The 24,087-nt window shown below is 43.3% G+C and overlaps 1 protein-coding gene across 2 annotated transcripts in view; it reads left to right on the top strand.

Annotated features, from left to right (window-relative positions):
• The first annotated feature begins 1,113 nt into the window (after positions 1–1,113).
• The window catches only part of SERINC5 (serine incorporator 5), a 45,093-nt gene continuing 22,119 nt past the window's right edge, over positions 1,114–24,087 (top strand). For both annotated transcript variants that reach the window (XM_079995673.1, XM_079995672.1), the window contains exons 1-4: positions 1,114–1,580; positions 16,757–16,924; positions 21,449–21,627; positions 23,500–23,582. In XM_079995673.1, coding sequence (XP_079851799.1) covers positions 1,554–1,580; positions 16,757–16,924; positions 21,449–21,627; positions 23,500–23,582 — 457 coding nt within the window. In that variant the 5' untranslated portion in view covers positions 1,114–1,553. The remainder of the gene's footprint in view (positions 1,581–16,756; positions 16,925–21,448; positions 21,628–23,499; positions 23,583–24,087) is intronic.

Raw genomic sequence — 24,087 nt, 5'->3', positions numbered from 1 at the left:
ATATGCCAGTGCAGTTGTTGAAAATATGGTGATTTAGTAGAAGAAAGGGCTTCATTGGGTGTCAATATGAGCTACAGTATTACCAGAGATGGCTGTGACTAAAAATCATATTCTACAGTGGAGAAAGTTAGGTGTATTTGTACCTTGCTTCAGCTTAGACTGGTATGGTGGATTTAGGGCAAGGCCCTAATTCCACATTTATAAAATGAGAGTAGGTTCTACCTAACAGGGATATTACTACCAAGCGGCCCGATAAACCATGAGTGAAAATAAGCCCTGAATTCCTGCTTCTTAGCTTTCTTGATACATCTGGTTGGCCAGTGTGAGACAGGATGCTGGACTAGATGAATTTGAAACAAAGCTGCTCTTGTGCGAGTAAATCCTAAAACATTTATTTTGTGATAATATGGGATGCCTGAATGATTTTTTCACTGAACCCCCCAGCCAAGCAGACCAAGGCCTCTTTAACCCTGTTATCTTTTCTACTGCCGCAAAGATTTAGCATGGGTGTGACTAGTTTATATCTAGAGATCCCAGTGCGGGAGCAATTCCCTTAATTGCTGCAGCAGTGACCAAAGTTGCTGCTTCCAACATCAGTGTCCCTCTGGTTCGCAGTATAGGAATAATTGCAACAAGCTGTGGGGATGGAACGAATTTGTGTGTAAGGGCAATCTGCCTCTGACCAGAGGCGGTGGGAGACTATTCCTTTCACGCCCTGCTTGTGGGCTTCCCAGGGGAATCTGGTCGATCCCTGTAGGAAAGAGGACAATAGACTAGAATAAGAGACTTCGGGTCCAGCAGAGAACTGCTCTGATGGCTTAGAAGCAAACGTATCGTGTGAACCAGATCGCGTGAGAAGCAAATCGGAAGCGACTTCCATGCAAACGGCCGAAGGATGGATGCAGGTAACGCAACACCTGCAGAAGCCGCAGAAGAGGCGTCCCTCCTTCCGAGACGACACCAACCTCGGGGGAGGCGTCTGTCGCGCCGGCGCCTCGCCAACTGGCGCCCGCAGGCCAGTAGCTCCGCCCTCTCCTTCGGGAACCTCAATCCCAGGTGCCCTCGCGCTGCGTTTCACTTCGGAGCGTGAGAACGAGGACAGGTGGTCTTCATTCCAGGCTGCTTCCTCTTCTCTCCCGGCTCCTAAGCGGGGCGGGCCGTTCCTAACCTCCCGCACCGGAAAGCCATTTATCTCCTTCCAAGCAAAAAACTGACGACAGCGGAAGCTTCCAGCGCGCTCCGAGCTGGGCTCGGGCAACTTACCCTGCAGCGCAGAAGCCGAGCTCGCTCGCCCGCCCGCCAGTCTCTCCCGTGTTTGTGTCATGCGTCGGGGCGAGCGCGCCGCGCGCCTCAGGCCCGGCCAGCTGCTCTAGGGGGCGCGTGTGCGCTCTCTGCGCGCCTCGGCAACCGAGGGCTGGGCGGCTGAGGAAGCCTTCAGCTGCGCCTCGGCTGCTGCCCGGGCGCGAGGCCGCTTGCCTGAGCCAGCGGGCAGGTGCGGACGGAGAGGGCATTTGCGCGCGGCCAGCCCGGGGCTCGCCGTCTGAGGGGCGACCATGTCCGCGCGCTGTTGTGCGGGTCAGGTAAGGAGGTTTGTTTTTGAGGCGGGGGGGGGGCGCGGAAAAAAGCCATTCCCTTCTGTAAGGAGAAGGAGCGAGACGAGGAAGCCCCTCCATTGGGAGGCCACCCTTCTCCTCTTCCCAGGCGGAGACGGTCGGAAGCCCCACCCTGGCTGCGTGGCAGGGTCCTTTGGGACTGCGCCAGCGCCTGCTTGGCGGCCGCGCGCGCTCTCGTCTTCCCTGGCCAGGATTGCGATTCCTAAGACTCCTCAGCCTGCCTGTGTCCAGGGCGGATCTGCCCGTGCCAAGTGCTCGGCTTCTGAGTTCAGCTGCTGGGGAACTGGGTCTGCAGAAAGGACTTTCCCTTGTCGATCGAACTGGCAACGCGTAGGGTTTGCGGTGCTGCTCATGGGTGCCAACTCGGGGCCAAACGGATGGTGGTGGCAGCAGACCCGTTGGCCTGCATTCAGACGCTGCATCAACAGTCAGTCTTGTGGCACATTGAAGATGGACAAATGCATCATGACAGAAGCTTCCCTGCTCTCGAGCCCAGTTGGTCAGATGTCTAGAGTGAAATCTTGGCAGGGGTATATGCAGCGTTTAGTTTCTGATGGATTGGTTAGTTCATGTGCCGCTTCGATTTAAGATCAGAAACGATTAAAAGGAGCTTACCAATAACCGCAAATCCACTCCTTAGATGGTGTGCGGATTGCTGTCCTTTTTCTCTTCCAATGGCTTACAGTATATGTTTTGTTCAAAGGTATACCCACCATTGAAAGCTTGGGATTTCTCAAGAGGAACTGTTTTTATTACTGTGTTAGATTTTATGCACAAAGTGTTATGTAGCACTTTTAAAGTCTAAGAAGTACTGTGTAGCAGATCAAAGCACCCCCTCATTCTTTTTGAGCAGTGCCAGTTTACAAAATAGGCAGAGTACGTACTGGGTTATGAGGTCCCACACCTTTTGGGGGCCCTGCAACAACAGATCGCAATTGATTTATTAAAATTGTTGTTGGTAAAATAAAACATGTATTAGGAGATGATTTGTGAGACCCCCCCCCCCAAGATTTCGACTGCCTAGGGGCCTCCACAGGGTTTAATCCAACATTGTTTCTGAGTACAATTTTAGTTCCTGAAATCTGGATAGTTCATTTAGTTTGTGGGTTGATGCTACAGGGACATTTGGAAAGGGGAGGCTAGCATTCATTTGCCGCCGTATCCTAGAGTGGAAGAACAAATCAGAATTTCTCTGAGGAAAGCGATACTGCTAATGAATTGTATGCTTTGGCAACAGAAAGCATTTGTCAGTTGTGTTCTCACTCATTACTAATGTCATACAGCCCCACCCTAAATGTATTTGTTTGGGAGCAATTCCTGTTAAGTTCAAAGGAATCCTCTTCCTAATTAGATTATGATAGCCATTCCCAATACGTTTCCCAATATTTTGTTTAATTATGCAACAACTTTTCAAACATTGGGCTGTGGTTGTAAAATATTGACAAAAGAGCTACAGCTGCTAATTAGTGGGGAGAAAACATTGTTTCATTCCAGAGTGGCAATGTTTTTGTTCCCTGAACTTGCCATGCCAAGTAAGTCTAACATATACTTTAAGCATAACTCCCAAAGGGCCTTTGAATCATCCCTTTTGCTTTTTGTGTGTGAATGTCGCTAATGCAAGACAGAAGCACACTGAATGTGTCTTCTCTAGCTACTGCAGAGGTTACAGCAGATGACAGAATGCAAATGCAAAAAGCATATTGCCATATGTAAAGCACATAAGAAAACATAGCTTTATTTAATGGGAGTAAACTCTGCTTAGATCCAGTAGAACATTGCATACAAATGTGCTGCTTTAAAGTTGCCTCTTTGTGCTGTTAATAACTTGAAATTCTCCCTAGCTGTACACAACTTGAACAAGATAGCTGAAAATTCTCCTAAAGACAAAAGGAAATTGTGGCATACTTAAAATCATAATTTGCAATTTATAAACATACGGTACAGTCTGGAGGCCATAATGTTCTTTTCAGAGTTACACCTTTTCTGTTTGTGTGTGAAGGCATAACTCTCTGAAAGGAATGAATGAATGAAATTCAACGTATTAGTTCATAGTTGCCTATTGTATCACTGTGAGATTGCAAGCACCAGTTAAAATCTTATCACAAGCCGCATGTGGCAGTTCCAGTTCCCCATTTGTGGAATGCTATCCTAGGTTAGAGGGATGCGGGTGGTGCTGTGGGTTAAACCACAGAGCCTAGGACTTGCCGATCAGAAGGTTGGCGGTTTGAATCCCCATGACGGGGTGAGCTCCCGTTGCTCTGTCCCAGCTCCTGCCAACCTAGCAGTTTGAAAGCACACCAGAGTGCAAGTAGATAAATAGGTACTGCTCCGACGGGAAGGTAAACGGCATTTCTGTGCACTGCTCTGGTTCCCCAGAAGCGGCTTTGTCATGCTGGCCACATGACCCGGAAGCTGTACGCTGGCTCCCTCGGCCAATAAAGCAAGATGAGCACCGCAACCCCAGAGTCGGTCACGACTGGACCTAATGGTCAGGGGTCCCTTTACCTTATCCTAGGTGAGGTGTCTATTTCTCTCATTATTGGCTTTCAGAAGGAATTTCAAAATGTTATTTTTTACGCAGGCTGAAAGATGTTGCTCCTAGGAAGCCTGAAACCATTGGGGGAGAGAATGTGATTGATACCTTTTAAAAATTGTAAAAACAATCTCTTTGCACACTGGGCTACTTTGGGAGGAAGGGCAAAATATAAACTGAATCAACAGCAACATCACCGACATATTTCTTATATTCTGAATAAGCATATGTTGCACATCTGTAAAGTCATTTGCAGTAGAAGGTGAATATCATTATGTGTTTCAGCAATTCACAAATTCAGTAGCTTGGTCACTAGGGCAATTCCAGGCAAAGCGTCTGATTACATTCCACCACAAATATAAAGCCATGTGTAGGCAGATGGATGCAGAGATGACTACTTCAGAATGTAGGTAAACTATATCTTGTGGCAGGATGCAGTAGTTGTGGCATGTTTTGTGAAGCAGAAGGGTTTCTCCTTTCGTTTATGTAAAAAACAATACCTTTCCTAACCTGTGAGTATGGCATGGATGGGCAGGAAAATGGTGGATGGTGCTGAAAACAAGCAGAAAATAAGAGACTGAGTATCTGAGGAGCAAAATAATAAAACTGGATAAGCATGTTCCCCTGCAGGTACTGTTGGATTACATCTCTCATTTGCCAGTGCTAGCTTGGGTTGATAGAAGCTGGAGTCTAATAACATACTAGGGGCTTCGTGTTGGCTTATCCATGCACCAAAGGTTTAGCAGGCCAGCCCACTTCATAAATGCCTTCGTCAGGGGCACTTAAACGTCCTCCTCACTCATCTGTAACCAGATGGCCCTACAAATGTGATCCATGCATGTACTTGGCTGCTTTGGAAGGGGGAGTGAGAAATCTCTGCTTCACTTGCTACTAGAAAGAAGGGGAAAACATGGCTGTAAAGTTTTTATTAACCAAACATGGTGGACCTCTCCTCAGTTTATCCACACTGGTAGAAGAGCTACAAGGTATATAACCTAGAATATTGACATTTTATTCAAGGAAAACTGCTGGAGATTGATAGAACAGAAACAATTTAAAAAAAAAATTCCGCAGAAGCATTCTAGTTCCTACACATTCTTAAAAACACCAAAAAAGAATTAAAGTTTGGACAGTGTGTTTTGGAAATGTTTGGCCGAAACAGGATTTTAGGTGTTCCATTATGCCTTAATTAGTTTTAGGTCATTCCAGTTCTTCCTATCCCTAAGAGTGTATAATTTCCCAAGAATTTTTTTTTTTTTCCTGGGATGAGTCATTGTCATGCACATCTTTTGTTCCTCAAATAACAAATATTTGCCTTCACTATGCTGCAAGCTCTCACAGCAAATCTTAATAGCTCTGAGTTTTAGAAACCAGTCATCCTTAAATTTCATAGGAGTACTGTGGTTAATCCTGAAGTGTTTTTTATATTAGTCATGGAAATGTTACTTTGGGGGTGGTGCATAGGAAACAGCTGCTTGAATTACATTGAGTAGCTGTCTCTATGCAGCATGCTATACATGTTCCATAACTCATCATGTGGATTAAATAAACGTCTTTGCACTATTTATTTCATCAAAAAATATTTTATTCCATAACATTTATACACTACTTGATTAGAACCCCCCTCAAAAAACAACAACACAGTTTACTATTTGTTTTCATGATAATTCAGTTGGTAGAGCATAAGACTTTTAATCTCAGAGTCGTGTATTCAATCAAGTCCCACATTGGGTGAAAGATTCTTGCAGGGGGTTGAACTGAATGACCCTCATGGTCCCTTCCAACTCTACAATTCTATATGATTCTATGACTCTAGACATTGTTTACAGCCACTACATATCTAAGTTTGTTGTACAGCAGTTGTGGCTAAACTGTGGTGTCCAGATGTTGCTGTACTACAAATCCCATCATCCCTGATCCTTGGCTGTGCTTCGTGGGGTGACAGGAGTTTGAGTTCACCAATGTCTGGAGGACCCTAGGTAAGCTACTTCTCCTGTACAATATATTGATTTCTTGCTAGGCTGCCAAAACCCTGTAGTTTTGATATGCACAGCAATACAAACTGGAACTATCCTTGCACAAGAATTAGTTACTGCAAGTTATCTAATATTAATGAACTTGGCTATATCTTTGGCCATTGGTACCTAACCTCAAAATAGTTGCCCGTCTAGTTTTAGACTCTGCAGCTGCTTCAAAGCACATGCCTCCCCAGCTGTCCTCCCAAGACACAAAGCAACTCAGACCTAATTGCAATGACTTCTAACTTCTCTTTTTGTGGGTACTCAGCCATCATATAGGTTATATCCTGGCCCTTTGCTGGTCCTGCAGAGTTATGATTTGCTTTTGCTTACATAAAAACATCTGCCCCGTTTCACAGGAAACAGGATTTTACATGTGGTTTTTCTGTAGCATTCTCTTGAGACTGAAAAGTTGACCTTTGTTTTAAATAAAGCTGCTGCAGTGGAAAACGTTAGTTATAATTGTTTCTTTTCAGAACACATTGTATATAAATGAAATGCTGACAGCCTTTCACTCTGATGCTAAGACAAGGTTGTTGGTGAGACTGTGCTTCATCTTGTCAGATCTCCTAATATTACATTTAGCAATGTTTACATTTCATTCTGATTTATATAGCTTTAAAGAGTAAACTTTAAAAGGCCTGTCAGATTTCCTGGGTCCTCTTCTTCTGTCATAGCTACTCTGTAGAAATAATGCTTTATGATAAAATGTGACAAGGAAAATTAAGCATCAAAATATTGTAGAAAGTTCTGTGAGGTTTGGGGACGATGACTTGTGAATACAACTTGGAAAATGTTTCCAGAAGGGTAGACATATGAGTCTCTTGCAGTCTTGTGGCGCCATAAAGACCGACACATATGGCACAAGCATTTGATGAAGTAGATTCTAGTCCAGGCTTCCTCAAACTCGGCCCTCCAGACATTTTTTAGCTTACAACTCCCATGATCCCTAGCTAGCAGGAACAGTGGTCAGGGATGATGGGAATTGTGGTCTCAAAACATCTGAAGGGCCGAGTTTGAGGAAGCCTGAAAGCTATGCGATAATAAATGTGTTGCTGTTGTAAGAAGGTCCCAGAGTGGGTCATAACAATATAAAATACAGCATTAATAACAATTCAAAACAAATTACAGTCACGCCTAAAGCGAATCCTAAACATACAGTGGTGCCTCGCAAGACGAAAAGAATCCGTTCCGCGAGTCTCTTCGTCTAGCGGTTTTTTTGTCTTGCGAAGCAAGCCCATTGATGGCTTAGCGGATTAGCGCTATTAGCGGTTTAGCGGCTTGTAGCGGCTTTTAGCAGCTTATCGGCTTAGCAGATAAGCGGATAAGCGGCTTAGCGGCTTAGAAAAGGGGGGGGAGGGGAAAAAACCCGCAGGAACTCGCAAGACATTTTTGTCTTGCAAAGCAAGCCCATAGGAAATTTGTTTTGCGAAGCACCTGCAAAACGGAAAACACTTTCGTCTAGTGAGTTTTCCATCTTGCGAGGCATTCGTCTTGTGGGGCACCACTGTATATATATCACAAGTGTCAAAGACCAGGATAAAAAGGTGTGTCTTCAGCAAACGACAAAACTGTAGAATGAAGGTACCAGGTGCACAACTAATCTTCAAGGTGCTAAAAGACACTCTGCAGGGGTGCTTTTTTAAAAAAAACAACAACCACCATTGGTTCTGTGTTTATACTACACAAAGACACACAGTCTACTAGTATTTAAATTTTGAAGACGCATTAGTGTGTCATAGATGTCCTATGGTTTTAAAGGCCATCTGTGCTATCAGCAGCAAGGAAAGTTCCCCTTTCCTTGCAAGCAGTTTTTCAGGGGTTTCCTGAATCTGGTAATTCTTCTAATGGTTTACACTCCCTAAAATTACTGCATCTTCCTCTGAGGCCCGAGGATGAGCATTTTAAAGTGTGGATAAGGGAACCTTTTGGACTCCACACGCCAGATCGTTAGCTGGATCTGCCTTGTGGGCCAGATGTGAGAGGTGGGCAGAGCCTCCCATTGTTAGTCGCCCAGCATCACCATTATGTCAGTTGCAACGTGTTGCTAAAACAGGGTTTCCTTCCCCGCTTCATTTTAACAGGCATGTAAATCCCTTCCTGAATCAGGAAGAGGTTTGCATAGAATCTTGCCATACTGAGCAGGATTAATTCACCAGTCATGTGCATTGAGTGCAGACTTTAACCCCCACCTTCCTACACATCAGATGATGTCATTAGTGGCCATGCTTTAGGGGAAATGGTTTTGCAGGCCAATTTGGATCCCTTGGTGGAGTAAGACTGACCTGCAGCTTGGTGGGGCAAGACTGACCCCCACTTCTGTTTTAAAAGATTAGTACAGTCATACCTCGGGATAAATATGCTTCAGGATAAGTATTTTCGGGTTGCGCTCCGCAGCGACCCGGAAGTAACGGAGCGTGTTACTTCCAGGTTTCGCCGCTCGTGCATGTGCAGACGGTCAAAATGACATCACACACATGCGCAGAAGCATCAAAACGTGACCTGCTCATGCGCAGACGCGCAGTCGCGTCTTATGTTCTGTTCAGGATGCGAACGGGGCTCCGGAACGGATCCCGTTCGCATCCCGAGGTACCGCTGTACAGAAAAGCCTGCAGCATAACGTAAACTATTAATAAAAATAATCTAGAAGATGTAGTTATCTTATCTCTGTTCATTATAGTTTAAAAGTTTAGGGCTTGCTGCTCTGTGAAGGGCAAAATGGGTTCTTAAATGGTGCAGCTTTTATGTCTGTCATAAAAGGTTTGTATTTGAAATACCTTTGCTTATCTTTACACTCACTAAACCTTAGGAAAGGGTAAACTTCACCCAGGAAAAATAGTATCAAATAAATTAGAATATCGAACACAAGCAACAGGAACAGAACTTAATAAACACAATTAATTGAAATTACATTACATGCCTCTCCCTAGTGTCCATCATCGCCATTAAAAGTTGCAGGGAACAGGGTTTCAACCAATTCCATATTAAATGTTGACTGTGCTTTTATAGGAACTTGGCTGTAAAATTGATTCTGGAACATAATCTATTTTAGGAATGGTTTTCTGAGTTGTGATATAAGACAGGGAATGGTCTGGGCTTGTCCTAGGTATTGCATATTCAGTGCCTGGGGTGGAACAAAGATCAATGAGTGAGAACTGCAAAAGACTTCATCACTTCAAATTGAGAGAGCAGGTCAGTCCATTCAAATATGGACAAATAAGATTATCTTTAGTCTAAAGTTACATTACTAAATCTAGTTGGCAATTGATACATTCCACCTACCTGTGTTAAGGATATTATTTTGTAAGATAAACCCCTTCAGAGATTAAGCTACATCTCTGAAATACAGCAGTTACTAAGGGGAGGTATTGCGTGGATAAATGTTTGAATTGTATGTAAATGTAGTCTTAGCATTTAAAAAAATACTCCATATGCTGTAGGGACAGGATTTAGCCAGCTACAGTTATAACTAGAATTCCTATGATCTCCTAAAACTACTGACCCAAAGGCCACAAAAATCCCCCTAAATCTTATTTTAAAATCTGGCATTGTCGGGATAAAGGAGATAAATGCTCTGCTGTTGTTCCCCTGGGAACACTTCACAGCTGTGACTGGACCAGCCAATCAATATTACCCCAGCAAGCGCTCCAGTAAAAAGCATTGTATGATGCTGTGGAGTGTTAGCCTTTGCTTACAGAATTGTACTGAGGGGTTAAGGCAGCAAATGCAAGCAAGTCAGTGGGACTTGCAAGCAAATCTGTTTAGGATCAGTGTGCCAGTTTTTACTGTTACTGTTTAGCTGTCTGCTTTTCTTCAACTTTTATGAAACAAATACTAAAAAGAAACTGAGAGAGCAAAGGGGGGGGGGAATCTTAATCCTTCAATTGAGATGTTTTTACATTTAAATCCTTATGTGAACATAAACCAGCTATTTTAACTGTATGCTTAAAAAGTGCACGCCAGTAAGTTACTTGAAGTTCTTTCATGTTTCTGTATTTAATACACTAAGCCTGCAATTTACACACATTAAACTTGTGCGCATTCCACTTTATGTGCTTGGCAAAAATAAAAAGGGGGGAAAGGCATCTGGGTGGGGGGGGGAGGCTTAACAATCCCACTCACTGTAGCACCCAATGTGTTTTGACTATACACTATCCCCAGAAACACAACCCTTATGTATGTTGTAGACTTACTGTACATTTCTTAGAGAATTTGTTGCTGCTATTGCACTTGTATCCACCCTTTCTCCTTCGAGTTCAGATAGATTTCTTCAGATGTGAGCAGAAAGCCAGTAACATAGTGGTAGAGTGTCAGAATAGGACCTGGGAGACTAGAGTTCAAATCCCCACTCTGCCATGCAGCTCACTAGGCGAATATGGCCCAGTCACCGACTCTCAACCTAACCTACCTCACAGGGTTGCTGTGAGAATAATATGGAGACCCATGTAAGCCACCTTGGGCATCTTGGAGGAAAACTTGGGATATAAATGCAACAGCTATCTTTTCTCTCTCTCCTGGAATACCTCGGTTAGTAGGCCTGACTTTAAAGCTAAAATGCATTGCTTTCTTCTTTAATGGCTTCCAGTTGTAATAAAATAGTTACCTTGCAACACCTTTTGTATTTGCATAAATATTCTATATACCGTAGCATTCTCTTTCCTTACAGTTTTCCTCTTACTCCTGCAGTCTTCATATGATGAGAAGCATTCCTGAAGGTTCATTGTGGGTGGAACAGGGTTAAAAAAAGCTTATTGGAAGATACTAGCAAAGCATGCTATATTTTGTCCTTAAAGGTAAAGGTAAAGGGACCCCTGACCATTAGGTCCAGTCGTGGCCGACTCTGGGGTTGCGACACTCATCTCGCTTTATTGGCCGAGGGAGTCGGTGTACAGCTTCCAGGTCATGTGGCCAGCATGACTAAGCCGCTTCTGGCAAACCAGAGCAGCACACGGAAACGCCGTTTACCTTCCCCCTATTTATCTACTTGCACTTTGACGTGCTTTCGAACTGCTAGGTTGGCAGGAGCTGGGACCGAGCAACGGGAGCTCACCCCGTCACAGGGATTCGAACCGCCGACCTTCTGATCGGCAAGTCCTAGGCTCAGTGGTTTAACCCACAGCACCACCTGTGTCCCTTTTTTTGCCCTTACCTTAGCATTATTCTGATAAACTTTGGGAAGTTGGTTCTCATCAGAAAAATAATGGATGCAGTACATAAATATAACTTGAAAGTATCTGGGCAAATGTAACTGGTTCAACTAGTTATTAAATGCTTGGAAGTAGTAGGGCAACTTCCTTTACATCTTAAGGAGGGGACAGCCTTCTCTCATTCTAGATTGCCAGATGTGAGAAATGTTGTTTACTTTATAGCTTTCCCTGCTTGTATGCCGATCATTATTTTTATTCTTATTTTTGCAACCTTACGGACCTGATAGCACCTCCTGAAAAATGAAGGGCTCATAGACTTTATTAATAGCTTGCTGCCACATTTGTATATTCTTTTGGTATTTGATTGGTGGAAATATTTCTTTTTTATCTTTCCTTATATTTATAACATGTAACCAACAATTTTTTATAAGGACAATAGTGTGAAATGTGCTGCAGCTTTAGTCAACTTTTATTTTTATTATTTAAAAAAAGCAGGTTGGGTTAATGCACCTGCCTGCAAGATTACAATTTAATAAACCAAGGAATGAAGGGAATTGCAGTGCCATTTACTAGAAAGCCCCTTTTTTCTATTAGCATATACGGTTATTCTGAGATGACAGTCAGTTCTTAAGTAGGTGAGAGATGAATTCAACTTCAGCAAACACAGAAATATCCACCTGTTGAAATTGTTGATAAGAAGGCTTAAGGCAAAATTCCAGTTGCTGTGTTCACTGAAACCACTGGGTGTGACCTCTTCTACTGCAAAGTTTCTTTTTTTCATAATGTGTTTCTTTATACTCCTCAGAAGAGAGCTCAACACAAAAAAGCCGAATAGAATAAAGCTGTTTCTTGCTTAAAAAAAAAAAATTAGCTAAGCCAAATCAGAATACAGTATACGTTCCCTTTGATACTGTCCTTCTGAGAATGTTCATTGCTTCTATTGGTCTATAACAGGGAAAGAAGTGGGGGGGGGGGCTTCCCAAGTCCACTACTGGGTAATCCCCTTATTAGGATCAACCAAAAAGTCACAGCAATGTGGCAAACTGCTCAGTTCTCCAAAATTCTTCAACAGGATAGATGGGATACAAAGCAGGGGATGTCAGACCACCAATAGCAGTTTGAAGAACCTCCATAGTGCAGGATTATGGTTTGACTGTAATCTGCCCCACAGGTCCAGATGTGGATTTGGGCAGATGTTTTACAGAGGCCCAAAGCACCTAGCTGCAGGGATTCCAAAGGAGGATGAACGAAGTGCCAGTGATCCGTTCTAAAGCTTCACTTATAATGCAATGCAGAGATCCTCTTTGTTATGACTTGGGACAGACTCCAAAAACAGCAAGCACAGAGCCAACCCCTTCCCATGAGGCTGGATGAGGTGGCTGCTTCAGGCGGCAGTCTCCAAGGAGCATCACCCCAGTTCTGCGAACCAGCTTTGCTGCTCATCTCCCTAGCCTCTAGGGGCAGAGAGCAACCAGCAGCAAAGCTCTGTGGAGCTTCTCCCCTCCTGCCAAGTTGGTGAGAGGGGGAAGCATTCCACCATCCAGCTTTGCCATCAGGCAAGGAGATGATTCCCCACTCCTGGCAGTGTGGCATGGTTTTGCACTGGCTTCTCTTGAAGGGAGTAGCCAATGAAAAGCCCTGCTGTCGAGTGAGAGGGGTTGGGGATTCAGAAAGGATCTACCTGCCTGATTGGGGAGACTCCTTGTGGAGTTTGCACTCATCATGGGGGGTGGGTAGCAGAGGGCTGTTTCACTGCAGGTGCCAAAGCACCTAAGGCCCCCCATGACCAAGTGCATCATGACTGTCCATACCCGAGCAAGAATTACATGCTTTACTTACACAGAAACATTATATGTACGGTAGTCTGCCAGCTAAAGTCTAGTAGTTAATCACACCTGCCTTTGTGGTCTGTTCCCAACTCCCTCCCATCCATCTGTCAGATGAGGAAATAGGTGGCAGGCATCCATGTTGCACAGGTAGCTCGCAACTACCTAGGCCAAGCTCTCAAAGCAAGCAGATCTTGCAGCATGGACCAATTAGCACCAGGTTATCTTGACTACCAAATGCTGTTTACAGGCCTTCTGGGACCATTTCACTGCCTGGCTTTGCACAGACTGATAAGCTGTTATTGCATGTTGAACTCAACACGAGCATGATATGCTAAAGTAAGATCTGGGATGGTGTAGTAAAGCTTTGCCAAACCAATGTGGTGGCACATCTTTACATGAGAGCGACCATGTTGAACATGGATGGGAAGGCTGTGGCTCTCGAGATCTTGCTGAACTCACAATTTTTATCAGCCTCAACCAGTATGGCCAAAGGTCAACAAAATCTGGCGGACCATGGGTTTCCTACCTCTGATGCAGAACAATTTAAAGTGACAGTTGTGATATCTAAACCAGTCTTCTTCTGGCATAGTTCATTTACCAGGCCAACAAAGTTGTTGTGTGGTAATGGCAAAGGCACACTCTTCTTCATTTGAGGATATAGATAGTGCCACATGTGACATAGGTACTCTGTGTGAGTGCCCAGTTTACATTGTCTCCTACCTTTTTTGATGACACCCATTTGCCACCCACATGGAGAAGGCCAATGAACAAATGACAAAGGGGACATGCCCCCAGGACACAGCTCTGCAGTGAAATATGCTAAAGAGATACTTATACAAAGGACAGTGCATAGAAAGTGCAAGGGATAATATATTCTTATATTAGCTTTTAATGTTTGGATGTGTTTGTATAGAATGATGACTGAGCAACATCCCTCATATTTTGTATTTCCCTACCATACCTTATTCAATGCCAGAATTTATACACTATGCCAGCTAGCACTGAATTTTCTTATGTCCCATGCTTGTTTGGTTTGGTGTGTTTTTTCCCATATTAAGTGAAACAGAGCTCTTTTGTTAAGATGATCTAACTCTTCACCATTCAGTCTGTCACAAAAGCTTCACAGTGTGTAGTAAATTAATAATGGTTCAGTAAGGCTATTCAGTCGATTCTTGCGTGTTTTTGGATGGCATGAAGTAAGGGCAAGCCTCTAGGTTCCTGTTTACTCAGTGGAAACAAATAGAATTGGTGGGAGTTTTGTCTGAGTAAAAAAATAGGTAAAAGCTTTACTCTTAAGCCTGGAAGGATCTGAGTTGTAAGGCTTGGCTTTCAACATTGTCAGAAGTAATTGGTATTAAATACCATACATGGATTGTGTTTTGCTTGTGTGATGCCTTTCTACAACACAATCCATTTTTCTTATATAAATAATTCTATCTGTAAATTTTTGGAATGTATTTGATCAGGTGCCCCTATCAAAATTGTGTTGCCACCACCAAGCATCATTTCCCTACAGAACTTTTCTTTCTGACTCTTGTCCCTCTGGCTCTGTCAGATCCTAAGGACTACTAAGATCAGTGAACACCAGGGTCAGCCATGATGGACCACTGCAGCAGCTAATTTTGGCTCTGAGCAACTTTGGTTTGGTATGGAGAGGTTGAGAAGATGCATGTGTGAGATCTTGGCTGACAAGGAGATTTAAGCTTTAACAAAAGATAGGGGCAGATGTAACCTACATGTTACATTAATGGTATGATTAGCAATCTCGTCATAGGTTTTACAAAATTAAATTCCTTGCATATGTAGGCAGCATTTGACATCAGCATAGTCGTGAATGGGAAGGGGAGGTTTAAGCCTTACCTCCACATTTGCAATCCTACCCCACAATGTGGCCATTAACACTGGGGAAAACACACTTGATTTTTCCTAAGATTGTAAAGAATTAGACATTTTTTTCTTGAGCACTGCAGTGCAAATGATTCTCTCCTCACACACACACACCCCAAAAAGAAAACCTCACTTATTTTGAGACATCCACAACATGGTTGGTAATCATTACATTAATGTAGCTGGAGCTGTCAACTTTTTTAAGGCCAGTGGTGCATTTTGAATTTTTAAGCCGGCGACGTGGATAACATCCCATTTGGTCACTTAGAATCATAGAATCGTAGAGTTGGAAGGCACCAAGATGGTCATCTAGTCCAACCCCCTGCAATGGAGAAATCTTTTGCTCAAGGTGGGGTTCCAACCCACGATCCTGAGATTAAGAGTCTCATGCTCTGCTGACTGAGCTTTCTACTTCTTGCTGCCTTTTCTTGGGTTTCTCACACACATAGAGGCAGAAAGAGAAAGCGCCTGCATGGACACACTTTGCTTTTTTGACGTATGTGGTTCAAAGCTGGATCAAGTAGAACTAAACAGAGCCCTGAAAAGCACATAAAGCTTGAAAGAGGAAGTGAGAAAGAGTGTCACTCTTTCAACTTCTTTCAGTTCAGTTGTTTCTCAGGAGAAAAGTTAACCACCATCGCCATCCCATAACCAAGGGGGCTAACCACCTTCACTACCTCATGACCAAGCAGGGCAATAATAATACAGTGGTACCTCGAGTTAAGTACTTAATTCATTCCGGAGGTCCATTCTTAACCTGAAACTCTTCACAACCTGAAGCACCACTTTAGCTAATGGGGCCTCCTGCTGCTGCCGCACCGACAGAGCATGATTTCTGTTCTCATCCTGAAGCAAAGTTCTTAACCTGAGGTACTATTTCTGGGTTAGCAGAGTCTGTAACCAGAAACGTATGTAACCTGCAGCGTATGTAACCCGAGGTACCACTGTACTATGATTGGAAAGTTTATTCATTTATTTGGCTAAACTTTCATAAAATATATCAAGGTGGCTTTCAGTATTATTTTTTTTAAACTACAACAATAGTATATAAACACCCGTAAAACATCAGTAGATACTGGTTGGTTAAAAAGCAACATATTGTGGAGGCTTGTCTAAACAGTACAGTTTTCAGAAGACATCTGAAAGAAGGCAGGGATGATTCCTGCCAAACTCCTTACAGATAGGGAGTTCCACAGGGCAGGACCTGCCACACTAAAGGCTCCATCCCTAGTGAAAATGAAAGCTAACCAAACCACCAGAAGTGCCCCACCAGAGAAGCTCTATGTGATCAAGGTTGGAGTGTAAGGGATCAGATGCTCCTTCAGATACTTTGAAACCCAAGTTGTGTGTAGGACCTCAAGGCCACCCTTGCTGCTTTTGGCACCAAATCGGTGACATCGTAATGCATAGCTTGGCCTATGTGTTTAGAACTTGGAGATGCCAGTTACACATTTCTCTGTGAAGAGAGTGGATAAACAAAGAGGATAGGAAAACCTTGTTTCCATCTGTAAGCAAGTGGGGTGAAGGGGGAGAGTGTCAAAGTCTAGTTGCACTAGCAATTAGGTTTTCTCTCCCATTCCACCATATGCAGTATTGGAATCTTTCATAGCTCTTGGTGCACCTATTAAAAACATCTCTCTGGATTATAGTAAATGATCAATGAACCGTGTTCGCTGATGTAAAAATTATAACAATGTTAACCTTTTTTATTATTATTGATTTCTTCTAGTTGGCCTGCTGTTGTGGCACTGCTCCGTGTTCACTCTGCTGCAAATGCTGCCCAAAGATAAAGCAATCCACTAGCACCCGCTTTATGTATGCACTGTACTTCATCTTGGTGACTCTCATCTGTTGCATCATGATGTCAGAGACGGTAGCAAAAGAAATGAAAGCACATGTAAGTAACTGGGTTTTTTAAGGAAGGAGAGGGCAGGTGCTGATACCGGTTGTTAAATGGAATGAAGATGACTGTGTCATTTCCAGTAAAAAGCACGTGTTAAACTTGGCTCTTGACAGAGGTTTGGGTGGAGAAACTATAATTATTAAATTGCTGGACCCTATCGTTTGCATGATCTATGTTCCAAATTAGCATTAAAATGTTTAGTGTGTTTTTGTTTGTTTTTTAAATCCCACTAGTGTCCTAAGAATGTTAAAGGCTCACTGTCTGTTGATTTCATCCTGTGTTTTGCTTTGAAAACTGAGAAGTAGGAAGAGCCAGGAGAAGTAGGAAGGGACAGTACAAAGGGTAATTGTTTGAATGAAGGCAAAAGATTACGGCTCTCTGAAACTTGAGTGTTTGGCAGATTTAAAAGAGAGAACACAAGTGACTCAAGCAGGTCCTTTGTTGGAACTCTTAGCCTCTTTCTCGTGCTCTAATGTTCTGCAGCAACGTGTAGAAAACTCAAGGGCTTCTCAAGTTTATTGTGTAATAGAACAGATCCCGAAGCAATAATTGCTCTTCTGCAGAGAGGAATACTGAATTCTGGTTTTCTCACTCCTTTTTCCATCTCCATCCTGATTTTAATGCAACTGATGTTCCCATTCATTCAGCTGGAAAATGATTGCATTATTATAATGATTGCCAGTTACAGACAGCTCTGACACATGCTTATGAAGGATTGACATAACCATGGGGCTGAATCTCTAGTCTGCAGACAATACAGTTCATACAAATACCCGTACTGCAGTTTTCCTCATGCTTGTCTGGAAGGAAGGCTCACAGATAAACAGTTGATTACAATTCAGGCATCATTGTAAGAAGCATGGCAGATGTCAGTAAGGTAGGGATGGGAAGAGAGAAGCCTGAAAACTCCGCAGAGGTATTTTCTTTTGATGTTTGCTGCCTGTACAATGGTACCTTGGGTTACAGATGCTTCGGGCTACAAACTCCGCTAACCAGGAAGTGTTGCTCCAGGTTAAGAACTTTGCTCGAGGATAAGAGCAGAAATCGCACGCCAACAGCGCAGCGGCAGCAGGAGGCCCCATTAGCAAAAGTGTGCCTCAGGTTAAGAACTGTTTAAGGTTAAGAACAGACTTCTGGAACAAATTAAGTTCTTAACCCAAGGTACCACTGTAGAAGAAACAAATACTGTACTGCTGCCATTGTTCTGTACAGAGCTGGGACAAAAGTGACCTGATTGCATAAGCAACCCTATCTGCAGGTGTGTTTGCGAAGCAGAGAGAACAAGAAGTACACCACAGAATCTGCCTTTCAGTGGCATTGCCACTTGATCAGGATTGGGGGGCTGGCCTTCAGCAGGGAGTTATGAGTAGTTGTGACAGCTCCCTTTGATTCTTCATGCCTCCTTCTGACTTGATTTTGTTTGCTTAGTTTTCTGCAGTCTCCAGACTTGGCTAACCTGTAGTTTGGGGTCTTGATCTAGCCACCATAAGAAATTTTTTTCTGCCCCCTTCCCACAAAAGAACCCACTATTCATGGCAAAAAGTTATTAAGAAAAATAAAAGCAGACACAGCGCTGAAGTCAGTGGAGCTCAGCATCCCGATGGGGATATAAGTTGCTCTCTCCCCAGTCATATTGATCATATGATCAGAGAGAAGGCAATAATTACCCCTCTTAGCTGTTCTTCACAGATTAGGAGAGTCTCTCTCCCCTCCCCCACCTCCTGTTCTTTGGTGGGAAGAGAGGGAGAGGTAGCCAAACCCGTTGCTGGCATTTAGTCCCAGGATTTGTGCAGTCCTTGGATCAAAAAAAGTTGGCCACCCCTGGCATAAGCAGTTCTTCTTCTGGAAAATCTTTAGCGGTAGTGTTCATCACTGCATATTGGTACAGAAAACACCAGGCTAGGGCAGCTACAGTATTCTGGTCTGATTTTTATAAATGAAAGTGTTTGCTTTCTCAAGACTGATGTTCTGGAAAATGTTTATTAAATGTTTCCAGACCTTAACAAAACAGTGTGGAGTAACATGCTTCCTCAGCAATTTAGCAAAGGACTGATAATGTTGGCCAAGATAATGTTGGCCAAGACACTTCATTCTTTAGTTGCCAAACTGCCTTCTTTTTATAGACTTCCATCCTCAGTTTTGTAATTGCTTTAATTCACCCCTTAGTGGAAGTGGCCTTAGACTTTCATCAGTCAAAGCAGTCATTTGATGGTGATACATGATTTCTAGGTTTTGTGCCCTTTAAGTTGGGACATGGGTGGTGCTGTGGGTTAAACCACAGAGCCTAGGACTTGCTGATCAGAAGGTCGGCAGTTCGAATCCCCGTGACGGATCCTGTTGCTCGGTCCCTGCTCCTGCCAACCTAGCAATTCGAAAGCACGTCAAAGTGCAAGTAGATCAATAGGTACCGCTCCGGTGGGAAGGTAAACGGCGTTTTTGTGTGCTGCCCTGGTTCGCCAGAAGCGGCTTAGTCATGCTGGCCACATGACCCGGAAGCTGTACGCCGGCTCCCTCGGCTAATAAAGCGAGATGAGTGCCGCAACCCCAGAGTTGGCCACGACTGGACCTAATGGTCAGGGGTCCCTTTATCCTTTACCTTTAAGTTTTTTATACAAAGCCCAGATTCCAAATTATGTGGTTTTGCTAGCCCTACAACTGAGTGGAGATTTGAACCTGGCACTCTCTAGTCCTGGTCAGACACTGAAAGGTCTCATCCGCACTTAGCTTTTGCCCCTTGCTTTATAGGCAGAGGTCCATGCTTTACTGGTCTGTGTCCAATAGCTCTGCCCTTCCCTACTCCGGCCGCCATTTTCCCCAGAAAAACCTGCTCTTTAACTGTGAATCATAACAAATGGCAATTTGGGTTTTCTGTGCATTCCCATTTGCTCTGATTCAGCAGTAAAGAGTGGGTTTTCATGGGGAAAGTGTTGGGGCATAAAGAAAGTACACTCCAACAGGGAATGGTAAAGTGTGGACCTGTGTCTAGAAATGTGGCACAAAAGCAAGTCTGAATGAGCCTACATATTACACGTGGTTCTCAATTCAGAGCTTGTTTTATGGCTCTTTGGATCATGGCCAAGGTTTGGAGCTGTTGGCATAAGCAAATGGAAGTATTTCCTATATCTCAGAATAATTATATTTTGTTCCTACCAGGCATAGTCTACATCTTGCATATTTTCCCTTATCCAGAAACCGTTTAAGTGAAAATATTTCTCTATACGTTGTTTTCTTCCAACTCTGCAAGCTGGGTTTAGCCTTGGAAGAGGTTCTTGGAGAGTTGGCTCTGTTGATAAGAGGGAAAAGGGAGTGTTAATGGTGTTCTGTTCAGCTGTGATAAAAAGTTCAGTCGACACACATGAGGATATAGAGAGGCCTTTATTTTATTGTAAATGCTTGTATTTGTATACCAGTGCTTCTATTTTCAGGCTGCCTTGGTTGTGAAGGGGTGGGAACCAGTCTTCATAGGGGACACAGCTGAAGTATAGAGCTTCAGATCAGAAGCTTGCTTTGTAAGACGTGTTTTCTGAGCACAACTCCACATTCGTGTGGTGAGCTTGAGACCAGAATGGGTAGCTGGCTGTTCTTTTTCCATGAGCGAAAGCACGGCCACAAAAGCAAATATTGAGTAAACGAGAGCTGGAATTTTCCCCACATTTCTGGTATTTTATTTCTGTAACAGTTTTGTAACTAATAAGCATTTCATACTGTTGGGAGTTGTTGGGGTTTTTTGGGTGGGGATATTTTTCTGTTGTAAAATAATTTTTAAAAATATTTTATTCTTACTACTGTGTATTGTTGTGAGCTCTCTTGGTATTATCAATGAAAGGCGATACAGAAATGTTTCAAACAAATAAACTAAACAACACTAAATTACGAGTGAGCAGCCTGTGACCCTCCAAATGCCACTGAATTCCATCAGCCTAAACCAGCATGAAGAATGGTGAGAGATGACAGGAGCTGAATCTAGCAGTATCTGAAAGGTCACAGGTCTTTGGAGGTCTTTAAGCAGAGGCTTGACAACCATATGTCAGGAGTGCTCTGATGGTGTTTCCTGCTTGGCAGGGGGTTGGACTCGATGGCCCTTGTGGTCTCTTCCAACTCTATGATTCTATGATTCTAGGTTTCCTACCTGGATTTGTTCAGGATAATCCATGTAGCACTAAAACATAGTTTAGTGTTACAAGTGATCATGGCCAATCTTTCTGGCATGCTGTTAATGAATACCTTTTTTTGGAAAATACAATTATTCCACAAAAGAACATGTAACTTAATTTCTAAATAAAGAATTGGCATATCTCAATATTTCCCTCCCAAAACATCTCATATCACCGCTATAATGCACAGATTGGAATTTTGTTTGAAATTCTGATCCTCTGGCAAATGTCTGAAGGTAAATTTAAGCAGAACTCTGGGTTGGCATCTCTGGTCGCATCGCCTAATGAACTGAAAGTCTCTTGAACTGGGTGTTGTTGTTTTCATACCACGTATATCTAAATTTGTTTTACTGTTCTGTTTCAGATTCCCTTTTATGGCACACTATGCCAGCATATTCAGGCAGGTGACTCATGTGAGAAGCTGGTGGGGTACTCTGCAGTTTATCGAGTGAGCTTTGGAATGGCCTGCTTCTTCTTCATCTTCTTCTTACTCACCATCAAAATCAACAATAGCAAAAGTTGCCGTGCATACATGCACAATGGGTAAGCCAAATGGTTGTCTTTTTTGTTTTGCACTAATTTAAACACTCACTATTCTAAGCTGCTGGATTTCTTCACAATCTAAATATGTAGTGCTTAGTGCTTTTTTACCATCCATGTTTATTATTATTATTTTATTTTATTTATTAAACTTATTAATTGCTTGTCACTCAAAGGTCTCCAAGCAACTTACATGCAATATATAATACCACAGGGAGAAAGGGGGGTGGGAATAATATAATACTATAATATTTCATATAACATAACATCCATGGGGAAATAAATATACCAGCGATATGCTACTATATATATGGCTTAATGATATGCAGTTAATAAGCAAAGAAATAATCTTACCCACTAATTTAGATTATTATTATTATTATTATTATTATTATTATTATTATTATTATTATTTAATACCCCACCCATCTGGCTGGGTTTTCCCAGCCACTCTGGGTGACTCCTAACAGAATATTAAAAACATTATAAAACATCAAACTTCCCTAAACAGGGCTGCCTTCAGATGTCTTCTAAAAGTCAGATACTTTTTTCTTTCCTTGACATCTGATGGGAGGGCATTCCACAAGGTGGGCATCACTAATGAGAAGGCCCTCTGCCTGGTTCCCTGCAACCTCAGTTCTCGTAGTGAGAGAACAGCCAGAAGGCCCTTGGAGCTGGACCTCAGTGTCTGGGCTGAATGGGCTAATCTCAACCTCCCCCTAGTCAAAAAATCATTCACGTCGAGCCAACATTTCCCCCCATTTAACCTCCCCACCCAGAAGTCTGGTGTCAAGGCCAGCTATTACAAGTCAGGGGTGGGTGGGTCCAGTATCCTCCTTGGATGGCCCAGTGTCTCCTCTTCCTTCAGGGGGAGCAGAGCAAAGCAGGAAGATGGTTACAAATGTTTTATGTGCTTTGCACTTTACCCAGCTGCTTCTCCTCTACTGCTGAAAGCTCTTTGCGGCTTTGCCATTTCTTAAAGAAACCCTGAGCATATTCATAGCACTGAATAAACAATACTAGCAGAAGTTCCTTTTCCAGTGCTATATATACCCACCTCTCCTCCTCCTATGTTTGCATGGATTTCTTTGCTGACTTCCTGTCATTTTCATTAGCTCACACATGCACCATTCTTAAAGCATTTAAAAAAAAGAACAAACCTAAACATATTTAAAGTGCACACAAGGTGTGTCTCATTCAGGATGGATAGTCAAGTCTGAATGACAGTGTTCATAAGTGATGAGGACTCTTTCCTTATTTTATTTTGCTTTCCTGTGCAATTGTGTGCCCCCTTTTACAGTGCAATAGCTGTGGTGTCTTTTGGTTTGTTTGTGCTTATTTCGGATCCTATGGTACATTGCAAAAAATAGCAGCCACACAGTTAATAGGGAGTACACTGTTTGCACTGTCTCTTTCTAAATCCCAACTTGATGGAGCTCCTATATGTTCTCTCTTCAGACACAGCCACAATGGCTATGTTCCATCTTCCACTGTCAGACTAATATGTCCTTGAATACCAGTTGCTGGGAAGCACAAGTTGGTAGAGTGTTCTTGCATTCAAGTCCTGCTATGGGGCTTCCCATAGTTGGCTGGCCACTGTGAGAACAGGATGCTGGACCAGTGAGCCATTGGCCTGATCCAGTAGGGCTCCTCTTAAATCCTTTGAACTGGGGAGCGTAGCAGAAGAAACACAAGAATAAGTGAGAAACCAGCCGATTTCTTTTTCATTTCCTTGTATTTATAAGGAGAGGTGATATTGCTTAAGTTACCTCCGCCCCTCTTTGTACAGGTTAATAAACAATGAACCTAGAATGGGTTATCTGATTTTCACAGCTTAAGTAAATTAAATTCTCTGTGTTTGTTTTTCCTCTTCAGATTTTGGTTCATTAAACTTCTAGTCTTGGCCGCCATGTGCTCAGGAGCCTTTTTCATTCCCGACCAGGATACCTTTCTTAAAGGTACTAACTTTAAAAGAATGGTGTGTGTTTTCCCTTCATCTATTACAAGGATGGTGAACCTGTGGCCTTCTTGATGTTACTGGACTCCAGCTTCCATGACCGCCAGCAAGCCTGGCCAGTGTTTCGGGATGGTGATGGTTGGAGTCTAGGGAGCTTCTTCTAGGAGGCACTGGTCCTCTATCTCTGATCCACTGAGTATCAATTGATAGCAGATAACCAGAGATGCTAGGGACGCGGGTGCCGCTGTGGGTTAAACCACAGAGCCTAGGGCTTGCCGATCAGAAGGTCAGGGGTTCGAATCCCTGCGACGGGGTGAGCTCCCATTGCTCGGTCCCTGCTCCTGCCAACCTAGCAGTTTGAAAGCACATCAAAGTGCAAGTAGATAAATAGGTACTACTCTGGTGGGAAGGTAAACGGTGTTTCCGTGCACTGCTCTGGTTTGCCAGAAGCGGCTTAGTCATGCTGGCCACATGACCCGGAAGCTGTACACCGGCTCCCTTGGCCA

This window comes from Podarcis cretensis (assembly GCF_951804945.1).
Source record: "Podarcis cretensis genome assembly, chromosome: 11".
Lineage (NCBI taxonomy): Eukaryota > Metazoa > Chordata > Lepidosauria > Squamata > Lacertidae > Podarcis > Podarcis cretensis.
The sequence above is the reverse complement of the archived record's forward strand: the minus strand, read 5'-3'. Positions and strand labels throughout refer to the sequence as shown.